General features: G+C 47.5%; 1 protein-coding gene across 3 annotated transcripts in view; it reads left to right on the top strand.

Annotated features, from left to right (window-relative positions):
* Positions 1-17,823, top strand: part of GAB2 (GRB2 associated binding protein 2) — a 92,527-nt gene extending 74,704 nt beyond the window's left edge. The window contains exons 3-10 of one of the 3 annotated variants that reach the window (XR_003959460.4): positions 1,125-1,365; positions 4,039-4,625; positions 5,684-5,778; positions 6,500-6,782; positions 7,776-7,866; positions 9,117-9,219; positions 10,103-10,196; positions 11,804-11,942. Coding sequence is in view for 2 of the 3 variants with exons in the window: in XM_002189363.7 (XP_002189399.5) it covers positions 1,125-1,365; positions 4,039-4,625; positions 5,684-5,778; positions 6,500-6,782; positions 7,776-7,866; positions 9,117-9,219; positions 10,071-10,196; positions 11,804-11,947 (1,670 nt within the window). In the remaining variant the exon portion in view is untranslated. Of the gene's footprint in view, positions 1-1,124; positions 1,366-4,038; positions 4,626-5,683; positions 5,779-6,499; positions 6,783-7,775; positions 7,867-9,116; positions 9,220-10,070; positions 10,197-11,803 lie in introns of all 3 variants that reach the window. The other 2 variants (XM_030268687.4, XM_002189363.7) reach the window with 2 other exon arrangements.
* The last annotated feature ends 806 nt before the right edge of the window (positions 17,824-18,629 follow it).

Genomic DNA, 18,629 nt, shown 5'->3' with positions numbered 1-18,629 from the left:
CCCTCATCCTTGTGTTGGAGCATGGGTGCCTGAAGTCAAATTTGAAGAGCTGGTGAACATCATGTCAGGGAAACCTGAGATCAATCCCAAAATTAGTGGTGGCTAGAAAATGTGTGGATTTCCCTTTTTTGTTGGGGTCTGGGCTTTTTCTGCGTTTTGTATCAGCACCAAATAAATGTAAATCACACTTTTTATATGAATTGTGACTTCTGTGAAGCACAGTGAGTGGTTTTCACATGTCAGGAGCACATGGATGGTCTTCTGTGTGGTGTTTTGCAAACAGAGTTGGATCAGAATTTCCAAAATATTCTGCAGCTAGTGGGTTTTCTGGGTGTTTTAGTTTTGTTTTGGCTTTTTTGGTTTTGGTTTTGGGTTTGGTTTTTTTTTATGTGCATTTACAGCTTGGCTGTAAAAATTCATCTGTGGTTTGAATTAATGAAGCACACTTATGAGAGGGCTGGAGTGGATGGGTGATTATTCCTGACCACTGGGATATTCTCCATTGAAATTAATTTAATATTTTAAAGTCTTTTTCTCCTTGAGCAGGGGGAGTGGGCACTAAGAATCACATCTTGGGTCTGCATCCCTTTATATTCACAGAAAATAGCAGTAACTCTCTTGAGGTCACAAAATCAATACAGAATTTGGAAACGTGAGAATATTTTTCGTCTTTGCTGTCATTATGTCTGTCTAGATTTCCACCTATTCCTCAGTTAACCCAAGTGTAAAGGGATAGCAGTGATGCCCTTACACAGAGGGATGGAGGTGACTTAAATCACATCTCACTGCAATGTGAAAGCTCCTCTCTTTTAAATCAGGTTTTAACAACCCACTGAGCTCCCCAAGAAATAGGCTGACATCCCAGGAAGCCACTAAGCACGTGACAAAGTATTTTAAAATTAGGAAATATGATTTATGATACAATATGATAAATATTTATTTCCATACATGGTACCTGTAGTTGCTGTGCTCTGAGTAGAGCAGCTGAGAGGATCACTCGGAGCCATCAGCAAACCACAGCGACCTCTGTAAATGCCAGAGCATTTATGTAAGGAAAACCCTGGGAACAGGAGATGTGGGATAGCTATGTCTGACACTCACAGGTGTGTTTTTTCCCTGCACAGACACCCTGAGGAGCATTGCCACCATGAACCACGCCCCGCGCTCCTCCCCAGCCGAGCTCAGCAGTGCCAGCCACCACCTGCTGCGAGAGCGCAAGTCCTCAGCGCCGTCCCACTCCAGCCAGCCCACCCTGTTCACCTTCGACTCACCTGCCAGCCACCTCCAGAGCACCCTGTCTGCCAGTGCCCCCCAGGACTACCTTTTCCTGCACCAGTGTATGAGCAGAAAGTCAGAAAATGCAAGGTATTGTGGTCCACCCACTCGGGACAGCTAAGGGGAGGGCTGGGTGTGAGTGGCTCAACCCACCTCCGTCCTTGGAGGCCTGCAAAACCCATCTGGAAAGTCTTGAGTGATGTCTTATTTATCATGGTTGGGAGGAGGTCAGAGTGGTGACCTCACAAATTCCCAGCTTTCCTGACTTTTCAGGTGGTGTTAAAAACTGTCTGAAAGGTCAGACCCAGACAATGATGGTCAGTGGCATCAAGTCTGGTTGGAGGCCAGTCTCCAGCAGTACCCCAGGGGTCAGTACTGGGTCCAGTTCAAAGGGGCATGAAATTGCTGAAGGGCCTGGGGCATCTTTCTTAAATGGAAAGGCTGAGAGAGCTGGAGCTGTTCAGCTGGCACATGAAGAGGCTCAGGGGTATCTCCCCTGCAGGGACAGTGCAAAAGGAATGGAGCCAGGCTCTTGTCAGTGATGCCCAGTGCCAGGAACCTGAGGCCATGGGCACAAACTTAAATGCAGGAGAGCCCATCTGAACACCAGGAAACGTTTTTTCACTGTGTGTGTGACTAAACACTAGCACACATAGCCCAGAGAAGTATAGGAGTCTCCATCCTATAAGATATTCAGAAGCTGTCTGGGCATAGTCCAGCCACAGCCCTAGGCTGCCCTGCTTGCGCAGGGGTTTAGACCAGATGACTTCTACAGGTCCTTTCCAACCTTAACCACTTTGTGATCCTGCAGGCAGGGCCCTAATTCCTGCCCTTGGAATTAGGACAAACAAAGGGATGGGCAGGGTTTGCACCACCCTACTATTCACCCCTTCCAGAGCTCAGTGGCTTTCGTGGCAGCTGGTGGTGCACAGTGTGGGATTTCTGAGCCAGCGACAACTCCCCGCCTCCAGACCCAGCCGGTTGCCTTAAATAGCGAGGAGTTTTTTTGACGTGAAGAGTTTTGGCTCACGGCAGCAGGCGAGGAGGGAGGGAGGGACAGTCGGAGCCCAGCTGGCGTGGAGTGAGAGCAGAGCTCAGGCTGCAGCCTCCACTGGGCTTTCCTGCTGCAGCTGACTTTCCCTACTCAGAAAGCAGCAACAGAAAAAAAGGCTCAGAAAAATTAACTTCAGATAGTGTTAATGGAGCAGTGTTTAGAAAAAATGTTCTCTCACACTCCAGCTATGAGGATTCCTAAGAGCCACCCTCTGAGGACCTGAACAGGGCTGAGACCTGGAGGAGAAGGGAGCAAGCACCAATGCTTTGATGAGCAGAAACAAACTAGCCAGTGGTAGCTTCTGCAACTGTGCCAGAAATAATCCTCTGATCAATGCCCAGTGCATAGGGTCAGGCTGCAGGATTGCTGGGAATCCCTCCCCTTTCTGCTCTGGAGCTCTTATTTTATTCATCCATAAAATCAGGGTAATAGTAGTTAATTGGCAGGCAATGCAGAATAATTAACCCATGAGATGTTTCAAGTCATCAACCAAAAATACCCTGACAGAACCCAAACCACTTCTGGGTGGGCTGAGGTCCAAAGGTGGCAGGGATTAATTTGTTTTACCACAGCATCACTTGCTTTTCCCCCTAAATCAGCCCTATTTCTGAGCGCCATCTCGTGCTGGCTCCATGAAACAGAGCCCTGTTGTCCCTGCAGAGCATCAACCACACCAGAGCAGTGTAAACCAGCATATCTCAGCTTTTCCCATAGGACTGGCACTTTCCCAGTGATTGGCCACAACTGGAAACTCTCCCCATAAGCATTTCACCTTTTCTCACCACAATGATTGATACAGGGCAGAACATTCTTCCGGGGGGACTGTTTATATGGGGTTGGCTGAGCCCTTTCTGACTGGGACAGTGTGGTCCCCAAAAGCCTGACCCATGTGTGGTCTAAAGCAGGGATAAAACAGGAGATGAAGTACCTTGAAGGGAATCAGCAGAGGAGCAGTGGCTAACCAGCAGTTGTTAGAGGCCCCAGATCTCTGTGCTTGGCCCCTGTTCTGACAAGTGTCCCCAGGCATGACTTCATGTAAATTGAGGAATTATTACCAAGGCATGAATCTAGTGACCACACTGCCCTGCTCAACCTGGACAGCTCAAGGGCTTTTACAAATCTGAAATTAGCCCTGAGGTTCATTCCTCCCCCCGTGCACATCAGGACTGCAAACAGCAGATCCTAGCTGGGGGCTTCTATTACCTCCCCAATGCTTGCCCTGTGGGAGGGCAGGACTATGACATAGCTGGAGACTTTGAAATAATCCCCATCAGGAATTTTTTCAGGCCTTCTCAAACGCATTTGCAAGGCAGAGGTGAGATGAAGTCTCCCTCCTGAGCTGTGGATGGGCGGTCGAGGCACGATGGCAGCGCTGGCAGATTGGCACTTTGCAGCTGTGCCCTGGGACGTCATCAACTAGTGTGAAAAGTGCCCTTTTGGAGCAATTTATGCCTGGACAAAAGGCTCATTCTTGCTTATGGCAATATCATGGAGCTGGGTGCATGTGTCTCTCACCTACAACAGAGGCATTTTGGTGGTGTTTCAGGATCAAGTGGCTTGTGGGCATGTTTGGAGGGGTCTGTGGTGTTCTCGTTGCTCTGGGGCTGGGCAGTGCAGGTCAGTAAGGTGACAAACAGAGGGAGCAGAGCTCTCTGCACCTAGAACCAGCTCTCTCTCCATTCCAGCTCCTTTCTCCTCTCCCCCTGTAGGAGTGCCAGCTTCTCCCAAGCCACAAGGTCTGCCTTCTTCATGCGGAGCGACACGGCAGTCCAGAAGCTCTCGCAGGGCAACGGGCACTGCATGAACGGCGTTGGTGGGCAGCTCCATGGCTTTTACAGCCTGCCAAAACCCAGCCGGCACAACTCGGAGTTCAGGGACAGTGCCTACGACCTCCCGCGCTCCTTTGGCTCCTACACCCACCCCAAGTCGAGCCTCACCAGCTCTGAAACCGATAATGAGGAGGTCTACACCTACAAGACTCCCAACAACACCCTATGCAAGGAGTTTGGGGAGCTCTCCACAGACTCCTATGACATCCCTGCCACCCCACTCTCCATCTACCAGATCCCCAGGACATTTACACTGGACAAGAACCACAACGCTCTGGCTGTGGCCGCCAGCGACTCGCCCGCTGCACCACCCCCACGGCCCCCAAAACCTGGGCAGACAGAGCCACGGTGGGGCAGTCCGCCCCAGCGGCCCCAGCCTGGTGAAAATTTAGGTCTTACGCCCATGCCAGCCACCATTCCCCGGAGAAACACGCTGCCAGCAGTGGAGAACAGCAGACTGCACCGAGGTGAACTGGGAGGTGGGGACCTGGGGGTGGCTTTGTGCTCTCCAGCAGCCTTGGGCAGATCAGTCCCACTGGGTTGCGGTAGGGTTGGGTTTCACATAGCATCAACCAAGGGGTTGAACACAGAGAGACTGCCCAGCCAGGTCTGGCTCTGGCTTTTGTATTCTGCAGGCCTGGAAGGGCATATGCAGAGTTTTGCCCACCAGAGCAAGCTCAGCTGGCTCTTGGCTGTGTTGTACCTTAAATCAAAACCCCAAATGTGCTTGCTTATGCAGTCCTTCACCAGATTTTTGTGATTTCAGACATTTTTAGCTTACCTTTACTTCAATTTGTAACCAAGTTTATCAGAATATACGTCAGCTTGGAGCTGCCTTGGTTTTTCTCGCCAAAGTGGGTGAGCAAAACCTTGGTTTTGCATATCTCCAAAACCCAGCATCCCCAAGTGCAGCAGAGCCACGATTGCCATTGGCCATGGGTGGGCTATAGGTTTACATGCTCTTTCCAAACCTCATGCCTAGGATGAGATTGTTGGAAAGTAACTTAGAAAAGGTGGCTGGAGAGAAAATGCACTGTAAATTATACACACAGCTCTCTGAAATGCTTCTCCCATCTCCTCCTACCTAAATGCCCACACTTAGGCTGAGATCAGATTCATGCTCAGCAGTAAACAGACTGGTCTAAGAGCTTAGCACCATCCTCCCCTTGCTGGAGACTGCCAGCCTTTACATTTACTGAGCAAGCTGTAACCAGAGCCTACCCTTATACCATTTTTTTCACCATGTTCTGCCTTATCTGCCACCTTTCCCCCTGAGACTTTTCAGCACTTCAGCAGAACAGGATTGGGTCTGCATAGCACTTGCAGTTGTGCTGATGCATCAAAGGGATGCTAATTGGGAAGGAGCATAGCAGAGAGCCTGTAACAAGCTAAAGACCACGTCTTCTCATCAGCATTTCAATCAACAAGAACAGATACTGCCCTACCACTGCCTGGATTTTGTTTGCAGGGACCCCTTTTTGTTAGCAGTTGTGGTGGGACACGTGCATTTGTGGTTGTGTTGCAGCTTCTTCTTGTGAGACGTACGAGTACCCCCAGCACGGGGGCGGCAGCGCTGTGCAGTCGGTCGAGTCCATGAACGATGGCTACAACTCCTACCTGGTGAGTTGGCCTTGGTGTGGGCCACCACACTACAGGCACCACTTGCACCTTACAGATTCAGAGACAGGTTGGTTCCAAGTTGGCCTTCACAGCCCAGTCCTGCTGAGCTAAGTCAAGAAGGGGTCTATTAATGGTTTCTGTTAAAACTGTGGTGGCTCGCAGAGAACAGATGGAGTGGCAACCACCTAACCTAGCATCATGTGCAGAGCTTTGCTTCCACACAGTGTATCTGCCTGCAGCTTTGGCCCAAAAAAAACTACCCAAGAGTTTGCCTTCTTCCTGAAAGTCTGGGATACCGCTGAGCTAAATTTTGACATGCTGCCGGAGCAGCCTATTTTGTGCACTTTCTAAGATTTCCTGAGCTGGAAATGACATTAAAGCAACCTTTCATACTGCATTTTAGTCATAGACAGAGCCTAGGGAAGAAAGCCTTTCCAGGTTAAGCATGCTTCTCCAGCTCACTCTGATCATGAGAAGAGGGTCAGGTCTGGGTGATAAAGACCTTTCTGAAAACTCAGGATGTTGCAATGTCTTGAGAACAAAGGAAGTAGACCCTCTCAGTGCAAACTGATGTCCAGGGAAGGGACAGATCATTCCTTCCTTTTGTGCTTAAATTTTAGAGTGAGTGTCCCCTCAGATGTTGTTTGATTATGATGAAAGGAAGGGTTTGTAGTGGGTGAGGTTGAGCAGTGCCTGATGCTCACAGCACATCCTCCCCCAGCAGGCCAAGGCAGCGGTGGCCCGCTCCCACAGCACCGACTCCGAGGACAACTACGTCCCCATGAACCCTGGTTCCTCGCCCCTAATCCACGCCGAGAAAGCCAATGACAATGCCCAAAGTCTCTACATCCCCATGAGCCCTGGGCCGCATCACTTTGACCTGGTGGGGTTGTCCTCAGCCACCCTTCCTGTGCATAAAGGAGGAGCTGTGGCTCAGTGCCACCGACGGCTGAGTGAAATCCAGCCCCCACCAGTCAACCGCAACCTCAAACCCAACCGGAAAGGTAAGAATGGTTGGTTGTGCACAAATCTTTCCAGGAATCCTTCTGTTCTCTTAATACTTCAGACTGCATCTGGGAAGCTGTGTCCAGTCCTAGGTGGGATTCACTTTGGTACTGTCAGTACAGTCAGACCTTCAGATGTCCCCCATCCTCTTCCAGAAGCTCTGTAGTGCAAATGTAGCTTTCATGGTGCTTGAACAGTCTGTCTCAAACCCTTCCAGGCCTTTACAGGAGATGGATGTCACAGGCAGGATTTCACCCCCTTGACCTGCACCCCTCCCTGTACTCCACCCCAAAATCTCAATGTTGTATTCAGATGACACAAGTTTTTCCTACATTTTCTTACTGGCTGGTTCCAGGCGGTTCTTTCAGGGCTCTGCTGACATTCTCCAAGTCTCTCCCTAATCCATTGTCTGACAGGTGGCCAAGGAGATCCTGAGGAGGAGGGCTCCCGTCTCTAGGGTGTCAACACCTAACCCCATGAACGCTCCATTCAAGGGCTGGGGTTGGAGCATAGGACTCTTCCACCTAATGAACCATCCATGATGAGAAGAGCTTTTACACTGCCCTGCAGATGTCCTTTCCCATTCCCTATGGGTAAACACTCCACACAGAAGTAGTTCAGGCCTGGAAGAGCCTGGTCTTCTAGTCAACTAATCTAATGCATTAGTTACCAAAGATATCTAATGAGTGGTTTTGGGGTTTGGGCATTTTTAGCAGATCTCTATTCTCTGGAAGGTACATCCCCCTTTTGGGGTTACCCATCCACTTTGGGGCTGTGAAGCAGAGGAATAAATTCACTGTTTTCTTGCAGTTCTGGCATTAAATGAGCACAGGGGTTTTGGTTCGGAGTATTTGTCATCAGCAGGGAGGGCTGGGGGCTGATTAGTAGAATGGGAAGTAATTAACCATCTGTTGGGGACACTCTCATGCCAGTCATGGATGCTGAATTGTAGGAACATGCTGCCTCTGAATAAAGGCTTTTCTCCTCCCCAGCAAAGCCATCACCGCTGGACTTGAGGAACAACACTGTCATTGATGAGCTTCCCTTCAAATCACCAGTCACAAAATCCTGGTCCAGGCCAACGTGAGTAATGGCTGGGGGATTAATTCTTCCTTTGCTCCAAAAGCAGCTCTCTGGTCCCATTCTTACCAGTGTCCACAGGTATCTGTGCTGTCGCCTCTGCCGTGGATTAAACATTCCCCACGTCACAGGTGGTGGCAGGAAGATAAATTCATTTAGGTTGGGATTTCACATGAAATCCCAGCATGTGGCTAATTAAGATCCCTTGAAGACACTTCCTATTTCTGGGATCTGACAACTACTGGAGAGCTGTGGCTCTGACCTGGGACCTGTGGTCCACCACAATTCATGATGCAGCTGAGCCAGACCAACTCAGCCATGCTGGGTGAGGGGCATGATTTCACATCCAAGCTATTCCCCTCAAAACCCCACTGTCATCTCAAAGCACAGGGTGACTCTCAGGGTCTGACCAAGCCATGTTTTGATTGCCTTGAAAGCAAAGCTTGGCCTGAAGGAAGTCTGCAAAATTAAACCAAAGCACTTCAGAGCTATGTCTGCCAGCCAAAAATAACAGGATTCGCACAATTCCAGCTCTGCTACTAATTCATGGTCTGATGTTGACCAGTAAAAGCAGAAGCAAAGCTTGGCTGCTATGAGTCCTCTAATAAATTGGATTGTGTGGAGACTGACTGCAGGGCATGAACGCTGTGTGCTAAAATCACTGCGCTGGGAAACAGCAAGCAGGGTTTGATTGACAAGAGGTCTGACCCTGGAGAAGCTAATGGATTTTTCCCCTATCAGCTAATCATATGACCCTGCTTTACTGAAAGGCAACAAATAGCTTTTTGAGACACGTGCTTTAATGCCAGAAGCTGATTTCATTATTTTGTTTGGTATAATTAGATTTGAACAACTGAAAGCAAGACAATTCCTCAGAGGATTTGTTTTCTGGCAAAAAAATTTGGATGGGGCCTGTACAGTAAACGAATCCTGTTGCTGTGATGAGGCTGGAGGTGAGAGCTTCACCAAGGCTGCCCCTCCATCCTCCACAATAAAATGTTTCCTGTGACATGAAGGAGTTAGTAGAATCTGATTTGTATAGATGAGAGCAGGAGAGTTATGGATATATAGCAAGGAAGGTGTTCATGGAAAGGACAGGCTGGAGAACCTCAAAGCCACCAGCTCTTCCTCATTCCCAGACTGGATCACAGTGATGGTTGCAGGCATCAGGAGCTGCCCTCTCCCATTCCTCCTTGGCAAAGGACAAGCAGGAGCTGCAGCCACCAGTAGCACCTCAACCTTTGTTCTTGCAGGCACACGTTCAACGCCGGCTCTCTGCAGTACTGTCGCCCTGTCTCCTCCCAGAGTATCACCAGCACTGACTCGGGAGAGAGCGAGGAGAACTACGTGGCAATGGTAAGGGCCCCACAGCTGAGATAGATGGTTCTGGCAGGACATACAATCTCCCCAGCTCTGCAGATGCATTCCTAGCTGATGACATGGAAGTGCTCAGATAGCACTGTGTGGAATACATCCTTATGTGCATCCCTCAATGCACAAAACAGGGCGTTTCCTTTTGAAAACAACACGGCTCATTGGAGTTTTAAATGTGTATGAGAGCAGAAACATGTATCACCCACTTTGCCAGGAATTAAGAGGGGATAAAAAATTTATATGGACTGTCAGGGTGTATTTTCGTAATTAAAGTTGATTTTTTTCAATTTTTTTTTTCCCTAATAGCTGCTGACATCATGTTTCTGTGGAAGCAGGGGCTATCAAAGCAGAAGCAGGGAGTGGCACTGCTTACAGGGAGGGGATTTTGTCTGTTTTGGTGAAGCTACTGACTTGAAGCATACTTTTGAGGATATGTAACTAATGGAGTAGAGGAAATCTGTGCTCTGTGCAGCATGGTTGTGATTAGCAAAGATCCCAGAGCTGGCCTGGCCTTGCTGAGGTGTGGTTCTAGGGACATGCTGAAGCCCACGTCTGCTGTCAGGCATGTGAATAAAATCAGCACAAAGGCAGCAGAGCTGCTCTTATACTTGAAATCAAGAGCATGAACTTGAAATATTTGTTAGTACAATATACAACATTTATAGTATCCCAGCAGTTGTTGCACATCCTTGTCCCAGAGGCAGGTGAGCAAATACCCCGGCTCTTTTAAAGGTGCCTCCAACATGTTTTTCTGGATTTGTGTTAATTTCCTTTTTTCTTTCTTCCTTCCCACTTTAATCCTCATTATCTCTCCTGTCTCTTCCCTGCATTAGCAAAACCCCATTTCTGCTTCTCCTGTTCCTAGTGGTACCAACAGCCCAGCACCTAAAAAGAGTTCGGGGAGTGTGGATTACCTGGCCCTGGACTTCCAGCCAAGCTCACCAGGGCCACACAGGAAGGTATGGGGGATTTTATAAACTTCTGATTAAAAGTGATGCATTTTTCGGGGGTTCTGTGCACATTGGCAACAGCATGGTCCAAAGCCGCGGACTGTGGTTTCAGGAATCTGTGATGTTCAGAGGACTGGAGCACTTCTGCTATGGAGGCAGACTGAGACAAGTGGGATTGTTCAACCTGGAGATGAAAAGGCTCCAACAAGACCTTAAACCATCTTCCAGTGCCTAAAGGGGCTACAAGAGATCTGGAGAGGGACTTTTGACAAGGGCATGGAGCGACACTACCAGGGGTAATGGCTTCAAACTGTCAGAGGGCAAGTTTAGATTAGATATTAGAAAGAAATTCTTTACTATGAGGGTAGTGAGGCACTTGAACAGACTGCCCAAAGAAGTTTTGATTGCCACATCCCTGGAAGTCTTCAAGGCCAGGCTGGATGGGTCATAGAGGAACCTGGTCTAGTGGAATGTGTTTCTGCCCATGGCATGGTTGAAATGAGATGGTCTTTAAGGCCACTTTCAACCCAAACCATTCTATGACCCACTGCTATATTTACTCCAGGTCAAACTCAGTCTCTCTTGCATGTCTGCAGCTTTGCTGGCAGTGCAAAGCAGAAGCATGGATGTGCAGGGTTCAGGGATGCTGATGAGACCACAAATTCAGCTGGAGACTATATATTGAAAAGCTGTCAGGAGGTACCCCAAGAAGTATCAGAACTGGGTTTTTCCTCCTTCAAATTAACAGATCCTCCTAGACCAGACTTGGATTTTGCACCTGAAAGGTGAAGGACAAGGGTTGTATAAACCTTCATGGCAGCCATTTGTGAGTTAGCCTCACTTTCTCAAACACCACCTTGTTTCCTAGGCAAAGCATCCCACTGGTTAGGTCCTTTTATTACTTGACAGTTGTCCCTTGGTGGTTTCTTTCTGCCCAGCGATATTTCTGCAAGTATCACCCATTTAAATTATATCCCGTTCTGGAAAAGTGATTTTAGACCACTAAAAACCATTATCCGGCTCCAGTTATAAGCAGATGGAGGTCCTCTGAAATGCTTGTAAAGTCAGAAAAAACTCCTGGATGCCAGAAGCTATGGGAAAAAGTATCTCCTTGTTCTCAACACGTCTCTTGGGAGACCCTGCAAACATATTTATTGTTTTAGGGATGAAAATGAGCTAGTGCCATAGGTGGATAGAGTCAGCACAGCTGAAAGGTATAGAGGTGGTATTTTTATGTGTATCTCTTAGAGTTCTGGAGTTCTTTACAAGAAAATGAGCAAGATGCAAGGCTGAACTCAAAAAATCAGCAGTTAGAGACACAATTACAACCAGACATCCATGTTTCAAAGTTTGTGAGAAGGCAGAGACCCACATGATGTTTCTGCCCTCCCACTGCACTGAAGTCTCATGCCAGCAAGAGGCAGAGCAGATTGAAATCCTTCATCCAAGTGTCTTTGGGAGGTCAGAGGGAGGGTGATGAGTTGTGTGGTCTTCAAGAAAGCAGGAATGGTGCTGGTGGGCTTGTGGCACCTGCTGTGCTGCTGCAGAAAGGAGTGGGAGGGAAGAGCAGGGAGCTGATGAGTGACCAGATGGTGCCTTGTTTCTTCTCCCCACAGCCCTCCACCTCATCGGTCGCCTCAGATGAGAAGGTTGATTACGTGCAAGTGGACAAGGAGAAGACGCAGGCGCTGCAGAGCACCATGCAGGAGTGGACTGATGTGCGGCAGTCCTCGGAGCCTGCCAAGAGCATAAAGCAGTAGTGCCTGTGGCAGACAGCGAAACAGGCGAATGCCCTGTTGGTTTTCCCCAGCTGCGGCCCCGCTGGGCTGCCAGACCCACTTGGGCTGGATTTCTAAGACTTGTCTGTGGAGAGGAGGGGGTGTCATTTGGTTTTTTTTCTCTTAAAACAAAACTTAATTTCAGGGGAAGACTTGGCGGATACTGTTTGCCAGTGATAAAGACCAGCTATGTTTGGTGGCTAGGTTTGTGCTTTAGCTGCTGGATGCACTATCCAGGAACTTTGACTTAGCAATACCAGGTTTCACCCTTATACATCTTTTCCTTACAGCTATTAAAGCCACCTTGTATGTGCTAACACTGCATCGTCTCTCCCCATCTTCTTCCATATTGTACCCTAAACATGCCACGCACGTTTGCAGCATCTCCCATAGGATATCATTGCCCAGCTCTGATTCTCCACTCCTCATGGTTGTCCTCTTCTCTGCCTCCTCCCAGTCCCAAAACTGAGCAAGGACCATTCCTTTTGAAATCAATTCTGTTGTCCTGTCTCTTGTAAATATGTTCAAAACCTCTGAGGGCTGTTCTGCTCCTGGCTGAACAGCCGCCAAGGTTTTGGTTGGGGTTGTTAACCTTCAGGAGCTTAACACACCATCCACACCATCCCATTGAGCTGACTTAGGAGCCCAGGAGTTGGCCCATCATACACACACATACATGCCAGCACATGCTCTCATGAGTTTGTTGGGGTGTCTTCTGTTTATATTCTCCATTAATTCTGAAAGTGAATGGGCTGGAGAGATTGGTTTTGGAAGGGGCTGGAGGGATTGGCTTTGGAAGGTAGAATTTAAGCACTGACCCACTGTCTGTCTGAAACCAGTTCCTGTGAATCTGACCCTAAAAAACAAAGTTTGCCTTTTGTGGCACCAAAAGAAGCTCATAGAGTGAGAGTCCTGCATCATGGCCATTGTGAGAAGCTCTGTGGTTGAGTATGATGGGGCAGGGAGGCTCTGGAGACCCTGTGTATGTGGATTGGCATAAGGATGAGTGACCAGAAGGGAGTGGAAGGCTGCTGTGAGGACTGGGAGAAGGCAGGTGCTATACTGCAGAGGTTGGTTCTGGGTGAGGAGGTGTGGTGGAATGTTTCTTGGAAGAAAGAAGAAGAGCAATTGAAATGTTGGTTGATGGTGAGGTCATAAGCTGGGAAGAGGCTGGTCAGGAGAGTCAGGGCAGGGCGTTTCAGTATGAGCTTTAATATAGCATTGTGGTTGGTTTGTGGAGAGTGCAAAAGGCTGAACTGTTTTTCCCTCATCTTCAGCAGTGTTTCTTCACCACAAAACTGGGGCTTGCTGACATTAATGACCCTAGGCTCTAATTATGGGGAGAATCTGCTGTTGTCCCTTGCCAGCATCCTTAACACAACCAGGCTTTGGGATCGCTCACCAGGCAGCTGCTGAGCGCAGAGAGAAGAGAAGGATGAGACAGTTTAATGCAGAGATAATAATTCATGATCTCATGAAAACAGGAAGAACTAATGATTGCCATGGAGCAGCCTGATTGCCAGACAGCAAGCGCTGACACGAATAAACAGGCTGACCGCAAACCAAGAGCCAAATGAAGGAGACATTAGAAAGATTAGGTAATAATATTTATTAAAGAGCTGGAGCTATTCTTTCTGCAAGCTCAACCCCTCCCAGTACCGTGGGCTCTGTATTCCACCAACACCACCAAGTTATGTTGATTAATGCTTAAGCATTAACACATTTGCTTAATCTTGGTCTGAGCTTGGAAGGGGCCAGACGTGACCCACATGGGGATAGGATACCAGTCCCTTAAGGGCTGTGTGCTGCTGTGTGCTGGTAAAATAAGTCTTGAGCTTTCAACACCGTTTTGTATTTTCTTCTCGCATGCCATGAAAGGGAAGGATTTTAATGGAAAAGCTCTGACAACCCTGTTGAGACATTGAAGTGTTGGACTTTTATAGAAACAATGAAGCAAATACCCTGATGTTTATACTAAAAATAATAATTACTAGAAGGAAAAAAAAAACCCCAAAGCCCCAAAGGGGAAGACTTAGCAAAGTCAGATGCTTTCTGAAGGTTAGGGAGTGTGTTACAGCCTGCAAGGCCCGTTGCCTCCTGCTGGAGGCTTGCACACTTGCATGGTGAGATGACAAAAATAAGACTAGAATGCAGTACTTCTATTTCCCCTTTTATCTATGCATCTCAGGGGAGACTAAACATTGGGCCTGGTCCAGAGCCCACCAAAGTGTGCATTCATCTGGAAGAGAGCTCCCCATCCCCACCGAAAAGAATGTCACTCCACTGGGAAGCTGATTTTTTCCTATTTCTTCTTCTAAGCTGTTAGCTTTAGTGGTTCAAGAGAGAACACAGTGGGTTTGAATGCAATTTGCTGAGTGGTTTCCCTGTGCTTCTGCACTGGGACTTGGTGCATCCAGTGCCCACCCCACATTTAATCCAAGGCATTAATAAAGACTGGAAAAGCCTTTTGTGGTACTGGAGAAACTGATCTTTTTTCTCCACATTTCACAAATGTCTTTATTCATGGGGTAACCATTGGCATGGGATAGCTCTTTTCCCAGGCTCAGACACTGTTTTGATAATTTGCTCTCATGAGCATCCCTAGTAATTGGTCCATTGCATTTGGCAGACCAAGGACCAAAACAGCCCAAAAGCAGCTACTTAACTGCTGGTCGCTGGTCCCTCTCTGCTTTGCAGTGAAGTCAGTGTTTTCACTGAAACAGATACATTCCTCTACCTTTTCCCCTGCAAAGCACCAAGCAAACAGCACCACCAAACTAAGCAGAAGCCCACAGACTCTGTGCCATATAGACATGACTGTATCAACCCCTCCTGAAAGCATTAAGTAATCAATGGCTTCAGTGGAAATAGTCACCCATGACGATTGCCAAGCTGATTACAGCAGCCCCTGGTGATTAATGTTTGTGCAGTATTTAGTCTTAAACCATATTGAAAAGCAGCTGCTTTAATTACACGGACTGCCAAGAACTTTGTCCTGAAGGCATTGAGTTTGTCACATCCACTTTATATTTGGATTCACAAGTATGACAGGCTCCTTTGTTAGTAATAGGTATTTAGGGAAACTGAGAACATTGCAAATTATTCATTTTAATTGAAATTAAAATGGCTTGAGTCTGTTCTACGGCTCTATGGTTCAGTGTAGAAAAGGGATGTGCTTGCATGTGTGTGTTCATGGAGAAGGGTTGTCTGTGGCATTCAGGAATGCTTGGTCCATTCCCCCAGCTCTGAGCTGGGTAGGAAGAACCCTACAAGAAATGTGTGGGGATCAGGAAATGCTGGGAGACATCTTGCTGAGGGGCTCCCATGAGCTTCTTATGGGCAGCAGTGCCGTGGTTTCACAGGGTTGTCCCTTGAGGTGCCATCTTCATTCTTGGAGCTTTTCAAGACCAGTCTAGGTTAACCCCATAGCTGACCCTGCTTGGAGCATTTCTTCCACACTGAGACCCTGTGCTGCTGGGGTTGAGTGGAGACTCCTCCATGTGAGGGAAGGGGCCCAAGGGGTTGCTTAGATCCCTGTAATGTCCAAAACAAGGACAGGGCCACTTCTCTGGCCATGAAGCCAAGTGACAAGGCACACAGATCAACCCCTAAGGCCATACTCCCCAGTGAGAAGACCTAATCCACACTGGGCCATCCTTTGCACCTGGGAAAGGGCTGGCTGGCCCAGAACAAGTCATCCAGGACATGGACAGGCAGTTCTAGCAACTGGGAGACAGCTTGAACCTGTAAATTTGTTAGGCTAGATCCAGGCCTCTTAGCAAACCCATGCCACCTCCACACACTGGCATACCAGGAAGAGTTGGCTTGTTTTGGCTATCCAATGATCATGGCTCCTTGGGTGGGGAGGTGGGTACAGCCATGTCCAGGTCTTATGGAAGATGTTAGAAGAGTTCCCAGGTCCTGTCTGACCTTTCTGGACTAGGAGGCAAGTAAAAGGATGGTTTTCTCAAGTTGTGCTTGCATTGTGTTTGTGTTTTCCCACCTGGTCATGTAAAAGTTCCATTCCATGTAAAAGCTGACACCCACAGTGTGTGTCCCATGGGAGGGATGCTGTCTAGATGAGGTGGATGCAGCCAAGCTGTGATTATGGAGAAGCCCTAGTTCTACAGGAGGGGAGAAGAGAAAAGTCTGACTCTAGCACCAGCCAGAGAACACACGTGGCTTTCAAAGAGCCATCAAGAAAATCAGAGGCACCAGTCCAGCATCAAATCACAAGGGCCAATAAGCCACTGGAGGGCCTCTGATGAGTCTGAGTGCCTCTCTTCTCTCCTCTTCCCAACCTTCCCACATGTACACAATGATCTTGCAGCTGTTAATGAGTCTCACACTTTTTGATCATGATTCCTCCTTGGTCTGGAGCAGTTCATCCCTCTATCAGCCTGTCCTTGGTGTCTCATCATTGTAGTCACAATTTTATCTCCTTGTTCACAGCTCCTAGTGTTGTACTGTTGGTCAGGTTGCTGATTTAGTGTCTTCTCTTGAGAAAAGTTGATATGTAGCAAGGTGTCACAATACAGCTGTCCCCTTCCAGCCCACGGCCAGCTGGTCCTGGCACGTGGTGTTCAAGTTTTAACACCAGCCAGTAATATCTGAAACAGAAGCTGGGCCACATGGCTCCATCCCTTTAGCTAAAAAAGCTTCTCAGCAGACTTGCTCCAAATCAGCAGGCTCTTAATTTTTGATGTAGCCCATTGCCAACACATAACAGGTTCATTTGTAGGTCAGTGGGTTGACCATATGGGAGAGGTTTGCCCCCAGACCAGGAGATGAGAAACCATCATTTTTATTGTCATTCTCTGGGTGACACCACACTGTATTTTCACGTGGGATGAGAGGGTTCATGTGAACTCTGTATCCTGCTTTTTCTCCGGCTTGTAAAATGAAGGTTTTTAGTACTTATTTCCCCACCTCACAGATGTGTCATGAGGCATAATTAATTGACATCTAATAATGCAAAGAGCTGTTTCGAGTCTGCAGGCAATTGCTTGGAAGCATGTGGTGTTACCCTGTTGTCATGCCCAGCATCATACATGGCACCGACACATCCCGCTCTGCAAAACTCATTAAAAACCCATCCTTAACTACCAAGGTGAAAAAAACCTTGGCAGGATTTTCTTCTGAGTGAGGGGGGTGGGGGAAATGTCATTTGCACAGTTGTCAGCATTCCGCAGCCACATTTACCCTGACAATACCATGGGTTTTTGGAGAGCAGTATGGACGTGGTGGTTGAACCACGTTGCAGAGAGGGAAAAGATAAAGACCCTGGGCTCCACAGGGAGCCTGTCAATGAATCCCGTAGGGTTAGGACCAAACCTTTAGAGTAGTTATATCCCACTCAACCCAGCCCTTGGCAAAGTCAACGTGTCCCCACTGACTTTGGGCATTGTTGTGTGGGTACAGACCCCGTCAAATTAGGGTAGTTTTCTCCATTTGTTTCTTAACCTGCTGCGAGGAGGGGTTGGAGCCCTGGCTGTGAAGCTGTTGCATCAGCAGCCGATTCGCAGGGATGTTTTGTGTGTTTCAAAGCCTATGACTGTTCTTAAAGAGGAGTATTTTTAATTTTTTTGATTTCCATTTGTAGAAGGAAGGACAAGAGTAATCTGTGGCAAACTGTACAGTATTTGTCTTTTTGTGGTGTCACTGTTTGAATGGTTATTAAGTTTTCAAATCACTGTGGACAGCTAATCACTTAAGTTATTAATTTATTCTTTGGGGGGGTTGTTGTTTGGTTGGTTTTTTTAAAAGTAATTTGAAACAATTATTTATCCTGTAAATCGGTCTTGAGTGAAGCCTAGATAATACTTTTTTTGCTGTTAATAAACATGGTACATGCCTGACGTGAAGGTGATCTCATTTTTAAGTACTGTATATGCAACAGAAAAGCAACAGGAAATAAAAGAATGATACTAAAAAGACATCTCTCCCTGGTGATTCCCAGCATGGATTCAGAGCAGGGAAAGAAAGGGGAAACTAATAAGCAGATCAAGTTTGATTATGTAGCAACTTTAAAGCTTTCTTTCATCTTCTCGGCTTGTTGCCAAGTGTCCTGTATGGGAAATGAGGGCCTTTAGACTGTAGCTAGGGTTTTTCCTGATACTGGAACCCAAGCCATGTATTTTTAAGCTGCTAAATAGAATTTCATACCATATACCTGCTCTGCTGCGTGCAGTGTGAGGACAAATGCTGCCTTCCTCATCCATCAGCAGCTTAGCTGTAAGCTTCAGCTCAGGACACCAAATCACTCAGAGAACCTTTCCGCAAAAGGATAAATCTTCTTCTCCAGAGATAAAAGTTCAACCCTCCCTTTAAAACTTCCTTTAAAAAAAAAAAATAGCTGGAAAAAGACACCTCCGTAAGTACAGTTCCTGTAACACCTCTTTTAGACAAGAGTAGCAGCATCTCACATCTGCAGTACACGTGGAATCCCAAACCAAGAGCTGAGAACTCCCCTGTGGGCTCTCCGTGACTAGAGGCACGTGTGACAGATGAAACAAGCCAAACTATCTCATATACCATAGCATATACTTTATCAATATGCCATATGCAAAAATGACTGCCATTACTAACATTAGTACCAATATAGCATATACTAAAATTGGTGTAGCACAGATAGTAATACACCATATTAGTACTATACTAGACT

The sequence above is a fragment of the Taeniopygia guttata genome, chromosome 1, assembly GCF_048771995.1.
Source record: "Taeniopygia guttata chromosome 1, bTaeGut7.mat, whole genome shotgun sequence".
In the NCBI taxonomy this organism is placed as follows: Eukaryota; Metazoa; Chordata; class Aves; order Passeriformes; family Estrildidae; genus Taeniopygia; species Taeniopygia guttata.
Note: the sequence above shows the minus strand (reverse complement) of the source record. Positions and strands in the feature narration are given on the sequence as shown.